Source organism: Nyctereutes procyonoides, unplaced genomic scaffold (genome assembly GCF_905146905.1).
Source record: "Nyctereutes procyonoides isolate TBG_1078 unplaced genomic scaffold, NYPRO_anot_genome, whole genome shotgun sequence".
Taxonomy (NCBI): Eukaryota; Metazoa; Chordata; class Mammalia; order Carnivora; family Canidae; genus Nyctereutes; species Nyctereutes procyonoides.
In genome coordinates, this window is record NW_026575034.1 from 13,159,810 (window position 1) to 13,185,000 (window position 25,191).

General features: G+C 40.5%; 2 protein-coding genes across 4 annotated transcripts in view; one reads left to right on the forward strand and one right to left on the reverse strand.

Moving 5' to 3' along the window:
• Positions 1-113: 113 nt before the first annotated feature.
• LOC129504706 (vitamin D 25-hydroxylase) overlaps positions 114-25,191 on the forward strand; it is a 27,085-nt gene continuing 2,007 nt past the window's right edge. Inside the window, exons 1-6 of one of the 3 annotated variants that reach the window (XM_055317533.1) lie at positions 273-391; positions 5,818-5,953; positions 17,234-17,375; positions 21,669-22,301; positions 22,866-23,195; positions 23,961-25,191. The exon at positions 23,961-25,191 is cut by the window's right edge and continues 2,007 nt beyond it. In XM_055317533.1, coding sequence (XP_055173508.1) covers positions 17,354-17,375; positions 21,669-22,301; positions 22,866-23,195; positions 23,961-24,136 — 1,161 coding nt within the window. In that variant the 5' untranslated portion in view covers positions 273-391; positions 5,818-5,953; positions 17,234-17,353 and the 3' untranslated portion in view covers positions 24,137-25,191. Of the gene's footprint in view, positions 392-5,817; positions 5,954-17,233; positions 17,376-21,668; positions 22,302-22,865; positions 23,196-23,960 lie in introns of all 3 variants that reach the window. The other 2 variants (XM_055317532.1, XM_055317534.1) reach the window with 2 other exon arrangements.
• LOC129504707 (U6 snRNA-associated Sm-like protein LSm3) lies at positions 7,924-8,330 on the reverse strand. Its single transcript, XM_055317535.1, is given in 1 exon segment — positions 7,924-8,330. A coding segment is annotated over 1 exon segment (309 nt). The 5' UTR covers positions 8,312-8,330; the 3' UTR covers positions 7,924-8,002.

The following is a 25,191-nucleotide window of genomic DNA, read 5'->3' on the forward strand; positions in this document are numbered from 1 at the left end:
GCGGGGCCGGGGGCGGTGGGCCAGGGGCGGGGCCTGGGGCGGCGGGCCAGGGGCGGGACCTGGGGCGGGCGGCCGAGGGCCAGGGGCGGGGCCTGGGGCGGCGGCGGGCCTGGGGGCAAGCGCGCTGCTCGGCTGCAGGGTAGTGGTCCCGGCCCGCGGCCCTGCCATGCGGGGCCCCCCGGGCGCTGAGGCGTGCGCCGCGGGGCTCGGAGCCGCGCTCTTTCTGCTGCTCTTCGTGCTGGGGGTCCGCCAGCTGCTGAAGCAGAGGCGGCCGGCCGGCTTCCCCCCCGGGCCGTCGGGGCTGCCATTTATCGGCAACATCTACTCGCTGGCGGCCTCGGGCGAGCTCGCCCACGTCTACATGAGAAAGCAGAGCCCGGTGTACGGCGAGGTACAGCCCGGCGGGCTGCGGGCTGCGGGCGGGGGGCCCCGGGCCTTCCTCCGGGGTGGGCTGCACGGCCGCCGCCGGGCCCGAGCCGTCCGGACGCCCCTTCGGCGTTCTAGCGACTTGGAGGGAAACCGGCTTCCCAAGTCGGGGCGGGTGTAGACCTGCCGGAGGCCGCGCCCCGCCCGGGGAGCCCCGCCCCGCAGGGCCGCCCGCTGCCGCCGCCTAGCGGTATCCCGCGGGACCCTCCCGCCTGCTGAGGGCGCCGAGGTGCTGCGCCTGCGCCGTGGGACCCGCCGCTCCGAGAGCGCCCAGGCTGTGCTCCGCGCAGGCGCAGTATTGTTGGGGTTTTTTGCCCCCCCCCCTTTTTTTGTCAGCCGGTGGGAGGTGGACGTGTGTGCGGATCTACCTGTGGCTTCTGGCGAAAATGAGGCATCCAAACCTAGGTCCAGATTAACGTTTAATGGGACATTCCTAAATGTTTGCATCTAAATCTTTCATTTCTTCTTTACATGATTTCCGTACAATTCATGTGAATTTCCTTTCTTTATTTTATTTTAAAAAAATTAATATCATTATTTTTCTACCCCCCATTATTTATTCCCTTCTTTATTATTCTTATTATTATTTCTCCAATTCCCCCTTACCTATCTTTTTTCTATACTATATACATACAACCTTAATTCCATACAATCTAAAAATCATCTTAAAATTACACACTATTTAAATTATTTTATCTTATTCTCCCCTCCTCAAAATCTCACAAATTATCCCAACTTTTTAAAATTTTATTAAAACAACCCTCCTTTCATCTTTTCTTCCAATACATCTTTATATCTTATAAAACAAAAAAAAAACCCAAACCCCCACCCCCCCCCCCCCCCACACCACACAAACAAAAAAACCCCCCCCCCCCACCACCACAACCCCCAAAAAAACACCCCCCCCCCCCCCCCCCCCCCCCCCCCAAAAAAAAAAAAAAAAAAAAAAAAAAAAAACAAAAAAAAAAAAAAAATAAAAAAAAAAAAAACCAAAAAAAAAAAAAAAAAAAAAAAAAAAAAAAATAAAAAAAACCTTTTGATTCCCCCCCCCCCCCCTATTTTTCTTTTCACTCCAATAAATATTTTAATAATATAATAGTTTTTTTTTATTTTTTTTTCTGGTGATTATATACCTGGGAGCTGGGAGGGGTTTGAGGGGAGGTACTCTCCAAGGAATTTTGGAAGCAAGGTTTCCAGGACCTTGAGGGGGCTAGCTATTGTTGGGAAAAGGTCACCTATTATGTCTGATAAACCCTGAGTCCTGAGACCCTTAAAATGTCTCAGTGGGCCATGTGCTTGGAGGATGATTGCCAACATGTATCTTGGGGGTTTAGAGATAAAGGGAAAATTCCTTTATTTTTTATTTTTTATTTTTATTTATTCATGGGAGATACAGAAAGAGAGGCAGAGACACAGGCAGAGGGAGAAGCAAGCTCCATGCGGAGAGCCGGACTTGGGACTCATCCCAGGTCTCCAGGGTCATGCCCTGAGCTGCAGGCAGATGCTCAGCCACTGAGCCACCCGGGCTGCCCAAAGGGAAAATTTTTTAAAATTTATTTTTTATTGGTGTTCAATTTGCCAACATATAGAATAACACCCAGTGCTCATCCCATCAGTGCCCCCCTCAGTGCCCATCACCCAGTCACCCTTACCCCTCGACCACCTCCCCTTCCACCACCCCTAGTTCGTTTCCCAGAGTTAGGAGTCTCTCATGTTCTGTCTCCCTTTCTGATATTTCCCACTCATTTTTTCTCCTTTCCCCTTTATTCCTTTTCACTATTTTTTATATTCCCCCAAATGAATGAGACCATATAATGTTTGTTCTTCTCCAGTTGACTTATTTCACTCAGCCTAATACCATCCAGGTCCATCCACATCGAAGCAAATGGTGGGTATTTGTCATTTCTAATGGCTGAGTAATATTCCATTGTATACATAAACCACATCTTCTTTATCCATTCATCTTTTGATGGACACCGAGGCTCCTTCCACAGTTGGCTATTGTGGACATTGCTGCTAGAAACATCGGAGTGTAGGTGTCCCGGCGTTTCATTGCATCTGTATCTTTGGGGTAAATCCCCAGCAGTGCAATTGCTGGGTCGTAGGGCAGGTCTATTTTTAACTCTTTGAGGAACCTTCACACAGTTTTCCAGAGTGGCTGCACCAGTTCACATTCCCACCAACAGTGCAGGAGGGTTCCCCTTTCTCCGCATCCTCTCCAACATTTGTTGTTTCCTGCCTTGTTAATTTTCCCCATTCTCACTGGTGTGAGGTGGTATCTCATTGTGGTTTTGATTTGTATTTCCCTGATGGCAAGTGATGCAGAGCATTTTCTCATGTGTTCGTTGGCCATGTCTATGTCTTCCTCTGTGAGATTTCTGTTCATGTCTTTTGCCCATTTCATGATTGGATTGTTTCTTTGGTGTTGAGTTTAATAAGTTCTTTATAGATCTTGGATACTAGTCCTTTATCTGATATGTCATTTGCAAATATCTTCTCCCATTCTGAAGGTTGTCTTTTAGTTTTGTTGACTGTTTCTTTAAAGGAATTTGTATATGTTAAAGTAGGCTTACAGGATCCTGGGGTCAGGCTGAGATTGCCTTCTGCCCTTAGCAAAATATGAACAACTAGCAGTTGAGTCTGTAGAGGAATGTCACTCCCCCTGTTTCAAGGACTTGTCAGTGTGCTTTGTCCTCAGCCAGTCCTGTGTTCCCCCATCATTTCCCACTGTGCAGAGATGGAAAGCACAGCCCAGAAATGCTGAGGGACTTGCACACAGTCACACCGCTGCTCCCTGCGGGGGAGGGAAGGGGGTGTGCAGTACTGAAGCGTGTGATTGCAAGGGTGTCCAGACCTCAGACGGAGGCAGACTTCCCAGGGCACTGGCCAAGCTCACCTGTTTTGCTTTGAATCCATTCATTCCTGTGCAGCCACAAGCCAGGCCCTGCAAGGTGCTGAGGATGAGATGAGGAAGGCAGACACTGCCTGATTTTAGGGAATTAGAGCCCAGTGAGAGAGAGAGAGCAAATCTAAATATCGGCCACAAATGTGAGTGCTTTGAAGGAGTAAGATAGCGTTGCTGTTTGGCAATTGTGGTATTTCAGGTGGAGACTTAAATCTTTATTTGAACCAGAGTTTACAAGAATTATCCTGGGTTTTTGCACATGTCTCATGGTTGACGTTAAACGGAAAATGAATTTAGGTAAAGCAAATGTATATAATTCTTATATTTTATTGTCAACCTTCCAGTTCTCCAGGAATTGTGTGTGTTTCTATGATTTCCGTTGAACATGTATGACATCTGGCATGTTGGTACCATGATATTCTAGAGAAATCCTAAGATGTGGAAGTATGAGATTAGAAGTTGAGTCCTCTTTTGTCAGATAAAACTCGATTTTTCTCTGAATTTTAATTTTTCCTCATGTGTAATGATAATAACTAGAAACAAACTGCTACTCAAATGTTCTTGGTTATTAATTGGAAACAATTTATTAGGCCTATAACTTAAAAAGTATCTTTAAATCAATTATGTGAAATGCTGTCTTGAATAGGAAGTTGTTTTTCATACACAAATATTTGAACTGATAGGAGCACTGTATTTACAAGGAACATTCTTTTCCAGAAGGGAGTGATCTGAGTTTCCTATCAAAATAGATTTTTTTTTTAAAGATTTTATTTATTTATTCATGAGAGACACAGAGAGAGAGAGAGGGGCAGAGACACTGACAGAGGGAGATGCAGGCTTCATTCAGGGAGCCTGATGTGGGACTCCATCCTGGGATTCCAGGATCATGCCCTGGGCTGAAGGCAGACGCTCAACCCTGAGCCACCCAGGCATCCCTCCTATCAAAATAGATTACAAATTATGATAAGACTGTCATTTTGATTCAATGGATTTAAGAATTTGGTATCAGTAATTACTTGCATTGCTGTTGTAACTATTTGAGGTGATTGTCTTTACAAAGAGTACTCTTTACTGGAAGTGGAAAAATCAGTAGTACTAGTAAGTACAGGAGAAACAGAGGAAAGATGAGCAAAAATGAAAAGCATGTATGCATTGAAGAGTAGATAATTGTTTGACTGACTCTGCCTTACACTTAAGCTGAAAACCACCTAGCATATTTAAACCACTTAACATCTTAATTAAGTCATTGACAGCATTTGATCTTTTGTTTAATTGAAGTATAGTTGAGGCACGTGTTACATTCGTTTTAGGTGTAAAGCAGTGATTTAACAACTCTGCACTATTTTAGGCTCACGGCAGGGTAGCCTGCCACCATACAATGCTATCACAGTAACATTTCCCTGTGCTGTATCTTTCATTTCCCTGATTTACAAGTTCCATAACTGGAAACTTTTTTTTTAAAGATTTTATTTTATTTATTCAGAGAGAGAGAGAGAGAGAGGCAGAGACACAGGTAGAGGGAGAAGCAGGCTTCGTGCAGGGAGCCTGACGTAGGACTTGATCCCGGGTCTCCAGGATCACGCCCTCAGCTGAGGGCAGCGCTAAACTGCTGAGCCACAGGGGCTGCCCATAACTGGAAACTTTTATCTCCCACTTGCCGTCATCCATTTTGTCCATCCACCCAATCCCCCTCTGGCTGCCTCCAGTTTTCTGTATTCATGAATCTGTTTCTGCTTTTGTTTGTTTTGTTTTTAGATTCTACATAAAAGCGAAATCATATGGTAATTGTCTTTTCTGTAGGACTTATTTCACTTAGCATAATAACCTCTGTCTGTTTATGTTGTCACCGTTGGCAAGATCTCGTCTTTTTATGGCTAATACTCCAGTATATGTCCATTGTATACGTATTCATTATATCACATCTTATTCATACATTCTTTTATTGGTGGACATTTAGATTGCTCCCATATCTTGGCTATTGTGAATAATGCTGTAATAAATGTAGCAGTGCATCTATCTTTTTGAAATAGTGTTTTCAGTTTCTTTGGACAAATAACAGTAGAATTACTGAATTGTATGTTGTTTTTTCTCTTAAGATTTATTTGAGAGAGAATCCATACATGGGTGAGAGGAGGGGCAGAGGGAGTGGGGAGGCCGACTCCCTGCTGAGTGCAGAGCTGGCCTCAGGACTCCATCCAAAGACCTTAAGATCACAACCTGAGCCAAAACCAGAAGTCCAACACTTAAACATCTGAGCCACCCAGGCACCTTGTATGCTATAACTAATTTTAATTTTTTGATGAACCATACTGTTTCGGAGTGGCTGTGCCAATTTACATTCCCACCAACATTGTGCAAGGGTTCCCTTTTCTCCACATCCTTGACAACACTTGTTATTTCTTGTTGTTTTTTTTTTATGCTAGCCATCCTTTTTTATTTATTTATTTATTTATCTATCTATCTATTTATTTATTTATTTATTGTAGGCTCCATGCCCAGTGTGGAGCTCAACTTGGGGCTTGAACTCACAGCCTTGAAATCAAGATCTAAACTGAGATCAAAAGGCAGGATTTTTAATCGACAGAGCCACCCAGGCACCCCAGATACTAGCCATTCTGACAGGTAAAATGTGATATCTCATCGTATATTTGATGTACATTTCCCTGATGATTAGTGATATTGATCATCTTTTCATATGGTTTGTGACATGTGTTTGTCTTCTTTGGAAAAATGCCTACTCAAGTCCTCAGCTAATTTTTATTTTTATTTATTTATTTTTAAAGATTTTATTTATTCATTCATTCAGAGAGAGCGAGAGAGAGGCAGAGACACAGGCGGAGGGAGAAGCAGGCTCCATGCAGGAAGCCAGATGTGGGACTCGATCCCTGGTCTCCAGGATCACGCCTCGGCTGAAGGCGGTGCTAAACTGCTGCGCCACCGGGGCTGCCCCTCAGCTAATTTTTAACTGGCATTTTCTGGTGTTGAATTATATAATTTCTTTATATATTTTGTATGTCAAACCCTTTTTGGCTGTATCATTTGCAGATACCTTCTCCCATTCAGTAAGTTGCCTTTTCAGTTTTTATTTTGTTTTGCTTTTTTTCAATGGTTTTCTTTACTGTATAAAAGTTTTTCTTTTGGTGTAATCCCAATAGCTTATTATTATATATATATATATATATATATATATATATATATATATATATATATATTTTTTTTTTTTACTTCTGTTTCCTTTGCCTGAGGAAATCTATCTAAATAAATTGCTAAGGGAAATGAACAGATTACTCCCTATATTCTCTTCTAGTATTTTTATGGTTTCAGGACTTATATTTAGGTCTTTAATCCATTATGAGTTTATTTTTATATATGGTGTGAGAAAGTGGTCCAGTTTTATTCTTTGCATGTATTGGTCCAGTGTTGCCAGCACCATTTGTTGAAGAGGCTGTCTTTTCTTCATTGCATATTTTTGCCTGCTCTGTTGTAGATTAATTGACTGTATAATCGTGGGTTTATTTCTAGGCTCTCTTTTCCGTTCCGTTAATCTATGTGTCTGTTTTTGTGCCAGGATAATAGTATTTTGATTATTGTATCTTTGTACTATATTTTGAAATCTGGGATTGTAATACCTCCACTTTTTTTCTTCTTCAAGATTGCTTAGGCTGTTTGGGATCTATGGTGATTACATACAAATTTTAGGATTGTTTGTTCTAGGATTTCTAGTTCTATGAAAAATGCTCTGTATATTTTGATAGGGATTATGTTAAATCTTTAGATTGCTTTGGACAGTATGGGCATTTTAACAATACTGATCTTCCTATCCATGGGCATGGAATATCTTTCCATCTGTGTCATCTTCAATTTTTTTTATGAAGTGTTTTATAGATCTCAGAGTGTAGGCTTTTCACCTTGGTTAAATTTATTCCTAGGTATTTTATTATTTTTGGTGCAATTATAAATGGAATTGTTTTATTAATTTCTTTTTTGCTACTTCGTTATTAGTTATGACAATGGAGTAGATTTCTGTAAATTGACTTTGTAATCTATGACTCATTTGTTACTTCTAAGAGTGTTTTGGTGGAGTCTTTAGGGATTTCTATGTATAGTATAATGTCATCTACAAATAGTTTTACTTCTTCCTTATCAATTTTGGTGCCTTTTATTATTTTTTTCCAGTACTGTGAAACTGTGGCTAGGACTTCCAGTACTATATTGAATAAAAGTGGTGAGAGTGGACATCCTTGTCTTGTTCCTGATCTTAAAGGAAAAACTCTTAATTTTTCACCATTGTGTATGATATTGGCTATAGGTTTGTCATACATGGTCTGTATTATGTTGAGGTGAACTCCCTCTAAACCTACTTTGTTTTGAGTTTTCATTGTGAATGTATGTTGAATTTTTTCAAATGCTTTTTCTGCATTTATTGAAATGGTTGTGTCTTTTTTTTTTTTTTTTTGCATCCTGGTAATAAAGAGTTGGAAAAAAATTAAAATGCCCTTTAGCTTAAGAATTTTTGAGTTATCTGCAAATCAGCTCATTTCAGGAGTGGAAGAATCCTTGGTCATTTCTTAATATCAAAATGAACTCAGGTTTCTCTTTTGGATGTCTTCTACATTTAACGAGGCAATCATACAAAATCTCCTATATTCCATACACGATAAATTCTTTGTTTCAGCCAACTCTTAATGGAGGAGCAACTAGTACAACACCATCTCCCCGGACAAAAAGCATCGGAATATTCCATTTTGTTGATTTATATATCTCTTCATATGTTTCTTCATCAATTTCTATAGTAGTCACAGTTTCTTCCACATCTCCCAATATCATATTTAAATGCTGATCATATGCATGTAATCTGCCTCAAAGCTCTCAGTCATTTCTCATTTTCACATAAATTCGCTCATCCAGGCTGAGCCTGATGAGATTCAGGGGCTCTTCTACGGTGTTGGTAGTTTGTTGCTGGTCCACGTCGTCCGCCATCTTTCAAACCCTGCACCCTTTCCCCGGTTGTGTTATTTTAATCCTTCATTTTGTTAATATGGTGTGTCATTTGGATTGATTTTCAAAAATTGAAACAGCCTTGCATCCCCAGAATAAATCCCACTTGATCATGGTGAATGATCAATTTAATTAATTTTCTAATTTGGTTTGCTAATTTATTGACAATTTCTGGTTCTGTTCATCAAGGATATAGTTTGGGATTTGTGTGTGTGTGTGTCTGTGAGTGTTTGTAGTGTCTTTTTTGTTAGTATTAAGGTAATGCTGTCCTTGTAGAATGTATTTGGAAACTTTCCCTCGTCTGTTTTTTGGAATAGTTTGAGGAGACTAAGTATTAACTCTTAAGTATTTGGTAGAATTCACTTGTGAAGCCATCAGATCCTCTTATTTGTTGGTAGTTTTTTATTAGTCATTCAGTGTCATTACTAGAAATTAGCCTGTTCAGATTTGCTGTTTCTTTCTGATTCAGTTTTGGAAGATTGTATGCTTCTAGGAATCTATTTCAACTAGGTTGTCCAATATGTTAATATATAATTTTTCTTAGTAGAGTCTTACAATCCTTTGTATTTCTGTGGAGTGGGTTATTACTTCTTTTGTTTCTGATTTGATTAATTTGGGTGCCCTTTCCATTTTTCTTTATTAGTCTAGCTAAAAGTTTATCAATTTTGTTGATCTTTTCGAAGAACCAGCTCTTGGTTTATTGATCTGTTCTATTGTTTTAATTTTTTTAAGGATTTTATTTATTTATTTATTTATTTATTTATTTATTTATTTATTTGAGAGAGAGAGAGAGAGAGAGAGAGAGAGAGAGAGGCAGAGAACACAGCAGAGAAAGCAGGCTCCTTGCAGGGAGCCCGATGTGGGACTCGTTCCTTGACCCCGGGATCACACCCTAAGCCAAAGGCTCAACCACTGAGCCACCCAGGCGTCCCTTCCCAGCTCATTTAGTATGAGGCTAGGTTGAGATTTTTCTTGCTTCTTGAGGCAGGTCTATATTGTTATAATCTTCACTCTTAGAACAGCTTTTACTGCATCCCAAAGATTTTGGCCCATTGTGTTTTCATTTTCATTGGTCTCTATGTATTTTTTTATTTCCTCTTTGATTTACTGCTTGACCCATTCATTGTTTGGTAGGATGTTATTTAACCTCCAAGTATTTGTGTTCTTTCCAGATTTTTTTCTTGTGGTTGGTTTCTTAGCATTGTGGCTGGAAGAGATGCATGTTATAATTTCAATTTTTTCCATTTTTTTACTTTTTTTTTTTTTTGCCCTAACATGTGATCTATTCTGGAGAATGTCCCATGTGCACTTGAAAAGTTTAATTCCACTGTTTTAGGATGGAATGCTCTGAATATATCTGCCAGATCCACTTGGTCCAGTGTGTCATTCAAAGCCATTGTTTCTTTGTTGATTTTCTGCTCAGATGATCTATCCATTGATGTAAGTGGAGTGTTAAAGTCCTCTACCATGGGCTTGAGTTGGGTCAGACCAGGTATTTGGCAGAATCATGGTCCCTCCAGACTCCCGGGGGCCCTCCCTATTTTGTTCCCTAAAAGACTTTCATTGGTGGGTGTGGGCTGCAAGCTGACCTGATGTCTACCACCCCTCCTTCCCCCGCCGCCCACTCTGGGGCTACAGTGGAACTGGGGTGTGTGGTTATCTTCCCCTCACCCGGACAGGAGCCCCTTTGGAGTGTTGCTGGCTCCCGACAGGGCTGATTGCACAGTGCCAGGCTTGTGGTGCTGATTTGGATGGACTCCTGCTGAGGGCAGATTGGAGGAGTGGGTCCCAAAAGAGCACAGGGCTGGGTGTGCTTTGCACAGGCTACGTCCAGAGTATTCCCACTGTACTGGTTCCCCCAGGCATCTGTGTTATTTAGGTGAGAGGCAGATGGTGGCTGCTAGCTCTTTTGTTTTTTGAGAAGTTTCCTAATGGTCCCTACCCCTCCAGCATAGGTTCTGAGATTAGTAAATAAATCTTTCCATATCCCCTAGGCATTTTTCGAATTGCTCTTTCTTTTTTTTTAAAATTTTTTTTAATTTATTTATTTATGATAGTCACAGAGAGAGAGAGAGATAGAGAGAGAGAGAGAGGCAGAGACATAGGCAGAGGGAGAAGCAGGCTCCATGCACCGGGAACCCGATATGGGATTCGATCCCGGGTCTACAGGATCGCACCCTGAGCCAAAGGCAGGCGCCAAACCGCTGCGCCACCCAGGGATCCCTCGAATTGCTCTTTCTACCTGTATCTACCAGTGCTGTTTATTATGCTATCTCTTTAAGGGTGGGGATTCAGTTTCCTATCACCCTCCAGCTATCCCAAGAGCTTACCCCCCCCCCACCACACACACACACTTTTAAAGTTCCAGGTATTAAGCCTCATTAATTGTGAAAATTCATGATAGTAAGTCTCTCTGTTTTCAAAGCCAAATGCTCTTTGGATTTTTCTTGGTGCAGGGGCCCATATCTGTGGTGCCCAGTGTGTGATCTGCTCCGTGCTTACAGGGGCCCTCCGTCCCCATGGGACAGGTTTCCTAACAAAGTCACCCTTCCTATCATTTTCAATGTGGACTCTTTTCTCTACATTTAGCTGTGGAGAGTCTGTTCTGGCAGTCTTTGGGTCGTTGTCTGGGTTTTTTACTCTGATATGGGTGTTATCTAGGTATACCCATGGGACAAGGAGATTTTGAGATCCTCCTATTTCACCACCTTCCCCAGAAATCAAACCTGCTTTGAACTCTATCAGGTAGATTGGTTATCTCCATTTTTTTTTAGTTCTTTTTTCACATTTTGTCTTAGTCTTTCATTTGGAACATATTCTCCTGTCTTCTCATTTTGCTTGACTTTCTGTGTTTGTTTTTATGAATTAAATGAATTCGTACTTCTAAACATTAGCAGTCTTGTATATGGTCATTCCTTGGTTGACTGTGCCTGGTGACTGACTGACTGGCTGGAGCTGTGGCTTATGTGGGCTAGAGGTCCTGGACATTCTGCTGGAGCCCCTCTGGTGGGATGGCTGGAGCTGAAGTAGGCATGGAACAGGGTAATCCAGGGGTCTTCACACAGAGGGTGCCCTGGCAGGACAGCCTAAGCTGAAGTGGTTGTAAACCAAGTCGTCTTGGGGCTTTCCACACAGAGAGCACCCTGGCAGGATAGCTGAAGGTAAAGTAGGTGCAAGAGGGGGAGTCCCAGTGTACTCCAAGCAGAGGATGCCCTGGCACAGAGTCTGGAGCTGAAATTGACATGGGATCCCAGGGCCCTCTGAGCAGGGGGTGCCCTGGCAGGGTGGCTAAAGCCAAGGCAAGGCAAACGGCTAGGAGTTCCTTGGGCCCTCTACACTGGGGGTACCCTGGCAAGTCATCTGGAACTGAAGTGGTATGGGCCTGGAGTACTCCAGGGTGCTTTGCACGTGTCACATTGGTGAGACAGCTGGAATTGTGTATGCTGTGCTGGGGCCTTCTGATCGGGATGGCTTGGACTGGTGTGGGGTAGGGGACCAGTGCACTGAGGCTGCAGGTGGCTTTGGTGCCTACCCCCTACTTCTTTCTGTGCTGTCATGGTGGAAGAGATATGTAAACCACGCATTTGTCAGTCTGGCTTCTTGGCTTCCAGTAGCTCCCCTGCCCTTTGGCAGGGTTCTAAGAGCTAATTTTTTTATATTCTAGTTGCTCTTTCTTTTTTTTTTTAAGATTATTTATTTATTAGAGAAAGCAAGAGAGTACAAGCAGGGGAGATGCAGAAGGAGAGAAAGAAGCAGGCTCCCCACTGAGCAGGGAGCTTGATGTGGGGCTTGATCCCAGCTAAAGGCAGACACTTAACCAACTGAGCCACCCAGGCACTCTGCCCTTTTTTCTTCTAATTTTTTTTTTTTAAAGTAGGCTCCACACCCACTGTGAAGCCCAACATGGGACTTGAACTCATGACCCTGAGCTCAAGACCCAAGCTGAGATCAAGAGTTGGGTGCTCAGGGCGCCTGGGTGTCAATCGGTTTAGCATCTGACTTCATCTCAGGTTGTGATCCCAGGGTCCTGGGATCAGGCCCCACATAGGGCTCCGTGCTCAGCAGAGAGTCTGCTTCTTCCTTTCCCTCTGCCCCTCCACCCCACTCTTGCTCTCCCTCTCCCTCCCTCTCTCTCTTTCTCTCAAATAAATAAAATCTAAAAAAAAAAACAAACAAACAAAAAACTCGACTGACTGAACCACCCAGGTACCCCAGTATATTCTAGTTACCCTTTTAAACCATGGCTTTTTTCCTGTGCACCAAGGCAGGTGAATCTCATCTCAGTCCCTCAGTGCTGTCCCTCCCCACTGCAGTTCAAGCACTGGGGGTGGGGTTCCCTTTGTTACCATAGTCTCCATTTTCTCTTGTCATTCTTTATGTGGCCTATCTTTTGTTCTATAGAAGCTGTTCAGGTAGCCCTCATTCCTTCAGGAAGAATTGCTTTATAAATAGGTATAGATTTGGTGTGTCAGTGGAGGAGGTGAGTTCCAAGTCTTTCTATATTTCCATTTTGGACCCTTCTCCCTGGCAACATTTGATCTTTATCTTAGTTGGGAAGCAGTAAAGGTATCTCATTGCTTTTGAGGTATTTTGCAATTCTGCTAAAGTCTCACAGTTAGTATAAGTTGTTAAAATACTATACCTTTTTTGGAAGTAGGAAGAGACTGTTACCTCTTACACTTCTGAAAGGTTATAGAAAGTTGTTTATAGGGCTTATTAGTAAATGGAATTATATTTTTCTATTATCTTCTTCACTGGAAATGTAGGCTCACAGGAAAAACCTGGACTTGAAAATTGCTTGTGAGAAATGGCGATCACTTTAAGTGTCACTTACTTTTATGAAGTCTGTGACTTCAGTTCTTTTTTTATAATTCTTGAAAACAACCAGACCTTGGGGCTCATACATTCATTTTAAAGGTAATCTTAGGGGGATCCCTGGGTGGCGCAGCGGTTTGGCGCCTGCCTTTGGCCCAGGGCGCGATCCTGGAGACCCGGGATCGAATCCCACATCGGGCTCCCGGTGCATGGAGCCTGCTTCTCCCTCTGCCTATGTCTCTGCCTCTCTCTCTCTCTCTCTGTGACTATCATAAATAAATAAAAAAAAAAAAATTAAAGGTAATCTTAGATAGAAATATACCACATCAAGAAGTATCATTTCCTTGGAGATTCACTCTGAATGTGTAAGCTTCTGCAATGACTTTAATCTGAATCCAAATTTTGAGTAGCATTTCCTAGCTAGCAAAGGGAGTAAAAGTGTTTTTTACAGATTATTTTTAGGTAATGCATGTAAGGACAATAAAGCAATTCCTTTACTTTAAGGCAAGTGGATCTGGCAACTTATTAATTTATTTATACAGGAAGCATTTATTTAGATCTTTATGCAAGGCACTAGGTGTGATTTTTATGGAAGGTTCAGAAGATGAAAGAGATGAAATCACTGATTCTGTGGAGTTTATAATTTAGCAGCCAAGCAGAAGACAAAAGAGTATTCCTGGCTTCCGGTGCAAGGTAGTATTAAATGAGTGCCATGGGAGTATCTAAGCTTGTGCTGTGGTGGTTCAAAGGAGAGAGAGAGAAGGAGAATGCACCAAGAAAGGCTTTATAGAGGATGTTCCCTAAAGACTTGGTATAGTTTGGAGAGTATGACAGTCAAGGGAGGCATTTCAAATGAGAAAACAGCCCACACAAAGGTTGAAAAGTGGGAAGCAGTTGGTTGTTTTCATCAATGGCACTCTTCACATCCCTCTGTTACTAGCCCTTCACCTATGGTGTTGTATAAATAGTGTACTTAAATGTGTATCTTCACCACTATTCAATAATTCAACATATACTTACTGGTTGTCACCATCTGTTAGGCACTGTCCTAGGTGTGAAGATACCTAAGAAACCAAACAGTGGTAAAAATCCCTGTCCTCATATAGCTTACATACTCCTGGGGGCTGAGGTGGTGGTGGGGGAGACGGACAATATAAATACAATAAGTAAACGATACAGTACATCGAAGTACAAAGTGTGAAGTCAGTTAAGTTAGGGATAGAATTTTAACTGAGTTAGAGCAGGCCTCACTGCAAAGACATTTGAACAAAGGCTTAAAGGAAATCAAGGACAAAACTAGGCAAAACTGGAGGAAGAACATTCCAGGCCAAGAGAACACGTACAAAGGCCATGTAGCAGGAGTATGCCATGTGGAGAACCGCCTATCAAGACACAAGTTGAGAGGCTGTTGTGATAACATGGGAGAAAATGAAGGTGGTTTGGATCAGAGTGTCAGGGATGGAAGGGTAAGAAATAGCCATCTCCTGTTTACATTCTGAAAATCAATCAACACTCTAAGCAGTGATGTCGGGCTGGGAAGAAAAATTGAGCCAACACAGGCAGTTTAGGTCCTCAACAGCTCGAAGAATGAAACCTTCCTGAAAGTCCTTGAAAACAGCATAATACCAGAATAGATGCTAGGTCAAATGATAATTTCCCCAGGTTTACTCTCAAATAGGGGTCCACATTTTTTAGTAAAGGTGGACTGTGTAACAGCTTTCTCAAGCCATGGCTCCTTCTTGGTCTTTGTAATCCATAGTGTCCACACCTGACAGCTTTACCCTGCAATATGATGCTCCTGTTTGTTCTCTATCCGTATTACCACAGCTTGCAGCCCCAGGGTCGTCTTCTACCATCCTTGTGAAACCATCAGTCTGTTTTTTGTTTTTTGTTTTCCCTGCATCAGAACAAGTGCCTGTTCACTAATGCCTTCCCTTCCTGCTTTGATACTGTGATTTATAATAAGAAATCCATATTTGGTCTTTGTCTCTTTCCTGGAATATACTTCCTAATGTCCTTGGAATTTCCTAAGTGTTAAAAGTGATACAGGTGTTTTTTTAATTCATGACAAGCCTCTTTCAACTATACCTGAGTTTATGCTAATGAGATAATTTTTGGAGCATCCCTAAAGTGGGAGTTTATTGCCAGGAGAACCAGTCATGATTAGATGGTGGAACTTCCCATCACACCCCTACTACCTCTGGGGGAGGGAGAGGGGCTGGAATTTGAATCAGTCACTAGTGACCCATGATATAATTAAACATGCCTAGGTAATAAAGGCTCCATAACAATCCCTGAATTCCAGGGTTCAGAGAGTGTCCATGTTGGTAAACAGGTGGAGGTGAGCAGAGACTAGATAGCATGCCTGGGGAGAGCATGGAAGCTTTGTTCCCCTTTCCCCATACCTTCCCTATGCATATCTTCTGTATGGCTGTTCCTGAGTTATATCCTTCTATGATAAACCGTGAATCTAGTAAATAAAATGTTTTCCTGAGTTCTATGAACCACTCTAGCCCACTAATCAAACCCAAGGAGGAGGTCGTGGGAACTTCTGATTTATAGCCTTTTGGTCAGAAGAACCCGAACTTGGTGATTGGCATCTGAAGTGGAGATAGGGAGCAGTCTTATGGGACTGAGCCCTTAACTTGTGGGATCTGAAACTGTCCAGGTAGGTAGTGTCAAAATTGAGTTAAATTCTAGGACACCCAGCTGGTATCCTAGAATTGCTGAGGGTTGAAAAATCATACAGCTGGTGTCAGTTTAGAGTAGAGTACTGAAATGAGAGGAGACACACGAGAAGGAGGCGTTTTCCCTTTATATCTGATACAATTACACTTCTGGGGCTCAACTTTAAAACAATTTCATTACTGCTTTGGGAACTGAAAGAGTCCCACATTTGCCAGCTGGAAGCCATTCTCTTGGCACTGAAACTCTTCCACTGCCGCTCTTGACTACTACCACTGCTTGTCGCGCACAGTTGATGCTACCTCCCCAAGGTTCTGGGGGTTCCTGCTGCTCGGTTGGCAGAGCCTATCCTGTGCCAAAGCCTCCATTGTTCAGTTGGTTGCCTCTGCTACTACTTGGAGGTCTTCATCACATTTTTTCCTGTAATTACTTCTGCTGAACTTCTGTTCTTCATTAAACCTATTTGTTGTTGGTTTTTTTTCCCTCTAAAGTAGTATAAACCATGGTTAAATTTGCTCTACTTATTTGCACAGAATGAGGCTTGATTCAGTATTTTGGCCCTAAAAATGAGCTCTCAGCCAAGCCCTGACAGGATGAAGATAAGCAATCTTTGCACCCCACTGATAGTTCTCTCACTGCATTAGCCTCTTATTTTGGACTAGCTAGAGTAGACTACAGGAGGTGTTCTGTTGTAAGTGAACCTGAGGTGAATGAAGCACAGGCATAGGATGGATATTCATTCTGTCTTGCCTTTCCCTTAGCTGAGGGCACCCACCTGTGCCTATGTGGTAAGTGCCTTTTCTCCAAGGTCAGATTCCCTTTGGTACCTTCTTTGTTAACTTGGAATTCAGGGACCCAAATACAAATGAGCCTAGTTGTAATATGTTTATACATCAAAGTTCTTGCTCAGGCAATCCCCTCCCTATATAAGCCTGGAAATAGTATATAGATGGTGCTGCTTCCTCATTTATCTTGGAATTAAAAAGAGATTCCTAGATCTTACTGAAGGCATTGAGTTGGAATGAATCTTAAAGGAGCATCTGAATCAAGTATCATATTTTCTGGGGCAACCCTTAAGCCCAAAAAGGCTAAAGGTTCTGTCCAGGGTCCTATATTTGTTTAATGACAAAGCTTAAACTAGAACCCAAGCCTCATGAGCCCAGTACTGTCTTCCTTATACCATTTATAAGATTATGTCTTCAGGCACTGACTAGGTAATGAAATTGTAGTGTTTGCTATGCCTTGTGGAGAGAAGGCGCTCAAAACATTGAGTTAGTTAAATAATAAATCCTTACATTTTCAGGGAAGTAACAAATACTGGGAGAACCGGGCTTAGCACATTTGGATTTCCATAGTTAATATTTCTGTTTTGTCATTTAAATGTTTTTTTTTTTCTTCTCAAAGATCTTCAGTTTAGATCTTGGAGGTATATCAGCTGTGGTTTTAAATGGCTATGATGTAGTAAAGGAATGCCTTGTTCATCAAAGTGAGATTTTTGCAGACAGACCATGCCTTCCTTTATTCATGAAGATGACAAAAATGGGAGGTATGTTTATTTTCAGCTATTTAGTGAAATAGTGATTTACTATTTTATTTATTTACTATTATAAATTACACTCTTTCTTATTTTATGTAATTTTAGTATATAGAGTTTAGGTTCTATTGTACTGATTAGCAGGAAAGAATTAATTAATTTAGATTACAGAACTTAATATTTGAAGACCTTTCAGGCTACATTACACCCATATTTTAGACCAGTACTTGCTAATTCTGCTGTTGTAATTCTGTCTTATAAATATTGTAAATAATATTTTAAAGAATTAGCATTTAATAATACCTGCAAGTTTTGTGAAGCAAGCTAGGAGAACACATACATGATCATGCACACTTGAATCAAAAGTGGTTTTCAAAGCCAGTCTTGAGTACCTGGTGACATTTTCACTATCAAAATAGATTGTGAAGAAGACTTTCTTAACTACTAACCAGTATGACATGTACTAGAACACAGATGGTTTTATTCAAAGATACCAAAAGCTACAGCAACAGAGGGCAGCCCAGGTGGCTCAGGGGTTTGACACCTGCCTTCAGCCCAGGGCGTGATCCTGGAGTCCTGGGATCGAGTCCCACATTGGGCTCCCTGCATGGAGCCTGCTTCTCCCTCTGCCTATGTCTCTGCCTCTCTCTGTCTCCCTCATGAATAAATAAATAAAATCTTAAAAAAAAAAAAGGGAGAAAGGCTGAAGGTTAACAGAATTGGTGAGCAGAAAGCCCAAACTAGAGTGTTGAAATCAGATGTAGTGGTTTTAATACTTAATAGTGTAAGAATTTTACAATAATGGTGTCCAAAACTCTCTAATGAGAGCTACACACTTATTTTCAAAGAAAAATGTAACAAAATTTGGTTTCCATAGACTAAAAATAAAGATATTGAAAGGAAAGTAAAAATTAACCATTTATTAAATCACAAAGCAAACTGACTAGTGCAAAGAAAACACCAGTTTTATTTATTTTTTTTAATTTTTATTTATTTATGATAGTCACACAGAGAGAGAGAGAGGCAGAGACACAGGCAGAGGGAGAAGCAGGCTCCATGCACCAGGAGCCCGACGTGGGATTCGATCCTGGGTCTCCAGGATCGCACCCTGGGCCAAAGGCAGGCGCCAAACCGCTGCGCCACCCAGGGATCCCAAAACACCAGTTTTAAAGGACAAATTCTCAGGCTAGAGTATAATGATACTTGGAAACAATAAAATAACTAAAACAAAAATTTCCAACCTCTTACTCTTCTTAATAATAATTAAGCCAAAGAAGAAATTATACCACAATTATAATAGAAAACCTTTAAAGAAATGGTGAAAATGAAAGATGATGTTATCAGAGTAATATTTGGGATAAAGTATATACTATATATTTTTCAAAGCTACAGTTTTGTAGTTTCAACTATTTTTATCATAAAGCATTTGGTATTTTCAAAAAACAGTAAGAGTAGAGTTTAAGAGTTAAGAGTAAAAGAAGTAGAAAATTTTGTGTTATTATAAATACATATGCACTGAACTTGCAACTGAGAAATCATAGCCACTATTAGCTCACTCTTTGGGTAAAAGTTGCCCTATAGGTGGGCTCAGCCCATGTTTGGCCAGCATAGAGTTATCACAAAGCTCCTCTGTACCCTCTTGTACATGTATCCCATATACATACATTGCTCTAGGGCTTGCTGTCATCCCAGTGCCTTTGCACTAGCTTTTCCCTGTACAGCAGGAATCTTTCCTGAATATCTGCTAGACTCACTCTCCTGTCCTATATCTTTACTTATGTCACTTTCTCAGTGAGATTTTCCCTGACTACCCTATGTTTCCTTCCTGGCTGTATAATTTATTTGTTTGTCTCTTCTCCCTAGCATGTAAGGTCCAAGAGAATAGGAATCTTTGCCTCTTTTGTTTACTGATATATCTGTGACACTTAGAATGCTTCCTGGAACACAGTAAGTGTTCCATAAATACGTGTTGAGTATTTGTTGAATGGTCATCTGGGAGTATAGAAAAGACAATGGACTATAGGAACATAAGATGGCTGCATAGCACCAAAGACCCCCTTATGTATGGTTAGCTTTATCATAAGTTCCAAATTTATTTATTTTTTTATAAGCTCCAAATTTAAAAACTGTTTCACAAAAGTTGCTGAAATGTAAATTTTATAGGTACCTCGTGTACACAAGAGAACATGACATTTTTCATCATAGGTACATGTATGTACCAATTGTGAGTGAAGTTTTGAGTAAAGTACATATTATATATATATGTGCTAAGGATGTTTTTCTCTTTAAAAAAAAAGATTGATTTAGAGAGAAAGCATGACAGAGAGGAGAAGAGGGAAAGGGAGAGAGAATCTTAAGCAGACTCCACACTGAGTGCAGAGCCTGATGGCAGGATTCAATCTCATGACCTTGAGATCATGACCTGAGCCGAAATCCAGGGTCGGATGCTTAACCGACTGAGCCACCCAGGTGACCCTGTTTTTCCCTTAATAGGTAATTTGTTTTTTTTAATTTTTTGCAAATCTCTTTCTTAATTCAAGTATAATTAAACTACAGTGTCCGTTTAGTTTCGGATATACAATGTAATGATTCAACAACTCCATACATTACTCAGTGCTCATCATGATAAGCGTACTCTTAATCTCCTTCACCTGTTTCACTCATCCCCCGCATACCTCCCCTCTGGTGACTACCAGTTTGTTCTCTATATTTTAGAGTCTGTTTTATTGATTGTCTCTTTTTTCTTTGTATTGTTTCTTAAATTCCACATATGAGTAAAATCATATGGTATTTGTTTTTGTTTTTCTCTGACTTATTCCACTGAGAGTTATATTCTTTAGATCCATCCATGCTTTTGCAAATGGCAAGATTTCATTCTTTTATTAGGGCTGAGTTCTCTATTCCATTTTTTTTTGTGTGTGTATACATATATGTATATATGTGTGTGTATATATATACACACACACATATATACACATATATATATCTCCCACATCTTCTTTACCCATTTGTCTATCAATGAACACTTGGGTTGCTTCCATATCTTAGCTATTGTAAATAATTCTGCAATAAACATAAGGGTGAGGGTGCCTGGGTGGCTCAGTGGTTGGCATCTGCCTTTGGCTCAGGGCGTGATCCCAGAGTCCTGGGATCGAGTACCGCATCGGGCTCTCTGCATGGAGCCTGCCTCTCCTCCCTCTTTCTATGTCTCTGCCTTTCTATGTCTCTTGTGAATAAATAAATAAAATCTTTAAAAAATAAAATAAACATAAGGGTGCATCTTGATAATTAATTTAAAAGGAATATATTCCACATCAGAAGAGCATACATAGTATACTGTGGAGACTCTGAAATTTTATGGCAACAATATCAACATGAGAAGTTTGAGTTTCATATTTGCCCTCTGTCTTCATTTGGGCTGCTTTAGTAAAAATACCATAGACTTAGTGCCTTAAACAATAATCATTTATTCTCACAGATCTGGAGGTTGGAAAATCAAGATCAAGGGGCCAGGAGATCTGGTGTCTGGTACTTTCTCCATTGATTCCAACTTCTTGGCCTTCTTCCTGTATCCTCACATAGCTGAGAATAGTCATCTCCTGTGTTTCTTATTACGGGCACCAGTCTAGCTCATGAAGCTCTACCCTCATGACCTAATTACCACCTCAAAGGCCCCACTTCCTAATTTAATACCATCACTTTGGGGATTAGGCTTCAACATACGAATTTTGTGGGGACACAAACACTCAATCCATAGTATCCTCCTTTTGGCTTGAATATTTCCACCACACTGACACCTCCTTTCAGGCTTCCTTATTAGCCTTTTCCATAGTCATCTTGTTAGGGAACATTTGCTTTTAATAGAAGAAAAATCTGTATTCTAAAATCTAGAAACAGAAACACAGAAAATTTTTAATCCTACAAGCATGATTTTCAGTTGTTTGCTTTAGTCCAATATAAAATTTACCCATAGAACATGAAATAATTTTGTCTTTTGTAGATGAGGTTTATAGTAATAGGTAAAATGATATAAGACTGTTCAGTTTCTTGTGCTGGAAGAATTACAGGTCTTTTCTGCCTGTCCCCACATAAAAAGTAGACAAGCTTTATCTGTTGACAGTATTCTGTGGCTAATGAGTAGCAAAGAACAAGGCTTAACCACTAGGTCTAGTTTTAGTTTTATAGAAAGATAATTTGGAAAAGAATGGCTAACCATCTTTTTTTACTCCATAGCATTTTCAGGTGTTAGAAACAGGAAATGTAGGAATGATAAAGCTTTTTTTAAGACTTTTTTTTTTTTTCCAGGCTTACTCAATTCCAGATATGGCCGAGGATGGGTTGATCACAGAAAATTAGCTGTAAATAGCTTTCGCTGTTTTGGATATGGCCAAAAGTCTTTTGAATCTAAAATCTTAGAAGAAACCAATTTTTTTATTGATGCTATTGAAACATACAAAGGTAGACCTTTTGACCTTAAACAATTAATAACAAATGCTGTTTCAAACATAACCAATCTGATCATTTTTGGAGAACGCTTCACTTATGAAGACACGGATTTTCAGCACATGATTGAGTTATTTAGTGAAAATGTGGAACTAGCAGCCAGTGCCTCAGTCTTCCTGTATAATGCCTTTCCATGGATTGGTATCATACCTTTTGGAAAACATCAACAGCTATTTAGAAATGCAGCTGTAGTCTATGATTTTCTCTCCAGGCTTATTGAAAAAGCTTCCATCAACAGAAAGCCTCAGTCACCCCAGCATTTTGTTGATGCTTATTTAAATGAGATGGATCAAGGTAAAAATGACCCATCATGTACTTTCTCCAAAGAAAACCTCATTTTTTCCGTGGGTGAACTCATCATTGCTGGAACTGAAACTACAACCAATGTGCTTCGGTGGGCAATTCTTTTCATGGCCCTTTATCCTAATATACAAGGTGAGGATCCTCTTGATGTCAGGGCTGTCCCTACATTTAGGACTTACACATGTTTTAGAGTCTTTGGGTATGTACAAAGCATTTTATTTAGGAATTTATGATGTGCTAGCCAAGAAGAAAAATATTTCATAGTTATAAAGAGTTTCACATATGTTACCTCCAGTCATGTAAAAATGTCAGAGATGGGTCTCATTATGCCCGTTTTCTCCAGCTAAATGGCTGACTTGCCCAATCTCAGCCACTGGAAGTGGCAGAGCTGGGACCTGAACCCTGTTTTGTTTTCTTTAATTCAAGTTTTATGTTTCACTATTTCCCTTGCTGAGAGTAATGTTATTACAATTATTTTTACTACTTTTAGTGTGTTTTTCACAACAGAGTTACTCAGAACATTGGTTTCTGGTGGCACACAATATATGGCCTATGTTTAAAAAGAACTCCCAGATAATGAAAAATCTGAATCTGGTACCTGTACCTTGTTGACTTATTATAGGTTATCCAAAGGGAAATTACTTTGGATGTAATTCTAAGAATTGCATAATAACTTGAACACTTTTTCTCTAACAGGACAAGTTCAGAAAGAGATCGATTTAATTATGGGACCCACTGGGAAGCCCTCTTGGGATGACAAATGCAAAATGCCTTATACTGAGGCAGTCTTGCATGAAGTTTTAAGATTCTGTAATATAGTGCCATTAGGAATTTTCCATGCAACCTCTCAAGATGCAGTTGTACGTGGTTATTCTATTCCTAAAGGCACAACAGTAATTACAAATCTTTATTCTGTACATTTTGATGAAAAGTACTGGAGAAACCCAGAAATATTCTATCCTGAGCGATTTCTGGACAGCAGTGGATATTTTGCCAAGAAGGAGGCTTTGGTTCCTTTTTCCCTAGGTAAGAAAACTTTCACAAGGACACAACTTTAGGACAGCATAATGATGATTGATCATGTATGACATCTTAATCTGAAGCGTTCTGTTGTAGAATTAAAGACTCCAACTCTGAAAATACAACATTGAATCTTACAGGAGAGTTTATACTTAGAAATTGTTGAGAAGCTGTGGCTTCTTCTGAAACTTTTTTGCTTATGGATTTGGGTTTGAATCAAAACTTGAAGGGCTAGAAGTCAGTAGGAACAGGTAGCTTGAGAAACTGAGACCCAGAGGAGGAAGTGACATAATTTGAAGTGAAATTGAAACATAGCTCTCTTGGCTTCTTCTTCATTGTACCTCATCTCTAAAATTATTGCATTTGCTGTAAAAAAGTACACAGACCACAAGACCAATGGAAGATGGATTAGAAGCTCTTCTTTCATTGGGAAGAGTTCACATTTAGGCATTTGAATTGAAACGAACTTCTCATGGATTTATAGAACAAAATGGCATACCTGAAATTTGATCTTTCATGGCATATCTTGGGCTGTGTTGCAAAGTGCAAGGGAAGTGCAGAAGGGGATTAATAAGCTTACAGAAGTCCATGATCTGACAAGAGAAGGTAAAGAAATGGGCTCTAGGAACTGAAGTGCCAGCTGTTATTTTTAATAAACATAACTGCCTCTTTCTTTAAATAACAGACTTAGTGAATGGTATCCATGTACTAGATATGAATTTTAGTAAATATTATGGATTCTAAAAAATCATGCTGTTCTTTTTTGTTTAGGGAAAAGACATTGCCTTGGAGAGCAGCTGGCTCGGATGGAGATGTTCCTGTTTTTCACAGCATTGCTCCAGCGGTTTCACTTGCATTTCCCGCATGGGCTGGTTCCAGATCTGAAGCCCCGATTAGGCATGACATTGCAACCCCAGCCCTACCTCATCTGTGCAGAAAGACGCTGAAAGTACGTGGATGTGTGGATGTTTTGTGGGAAAAGGCTATCTGGTTGCCTTTTATCCCTGAACCTTGTTTATCTAATCAGTGTATGTATTTGGGCAGAAATTACAGCATCATACAGCCAAATGAACACGGGCATGTCTTTGAAAGCATTACTAAAGCAATAATAAGCATTAGCTATGGTTTTTTCCAAGCTTTCATGGCTCCTAAGGTGGGATTATCTGTGGAGGAAAACAAAGGTGCAAATGACAGGTTTTGCTTAAGTAAGAAGGGCCGTGGATGCCCTTGGCAGAGCCCGACTTTTCACCCTCTTCTTGAGCACCAGGTACCCTCTTCCTTTCTTGACTCCATCTTGCTCCTGTCCTGGGGGTTTGCTTCCAAATGCCAGTTGCATTTCCCTTCTGATCAGGTATTATCATTAATGGGTAGTGTGGTAGGGAGTCAATTTTAATAGAGGAATAAAGAAATTAGAACCTAAATAAATTAATTTGGAGTACAGAGGTATTTTAGACACAGTGGCAGATAATAGAAGAAATATCTATGTATTTTAGAACCTGCCAGTGCTTTCAAATCTTGCTCCCTGTGATGTTTTCATAAGAATTACATTGTTCTTACAAATGAGGGTCCCTAACCCCTGAATATTCATTCCTATAGAACCATTTCAGTAAAAGGAAATTACAAGAATGTAATTATAATAAAAATGACCTCCTAAAAGTGATTATTAATTCTTTATGGGCAGAGACATTTTTCCTAGTACCACTTTTTTCTTAACCAATCTCAGGTCTTTTTTTTTTTTAAAGATTTTATTGATTTATTCATGAGAGACACAGAGAGAGAGGCAGAGACACAGGCAGAGGGAGAAGCAGGCTCCTTGCAGGAAGCCTGATGTGGGACTCAATCCTGGGACTCCAGGATCATGCCCTGAGCCAAAGGCAGGTGCTCAACTGTTGAGCCACCCAGGCATCCCCCAATCTTACGTCTTAAAGATGGAATTGTTTTACCTTTTAGAGCTCTCCAGGCATTTCCATGGATTGCTGTTATTTTTCTGAAGATAACACTA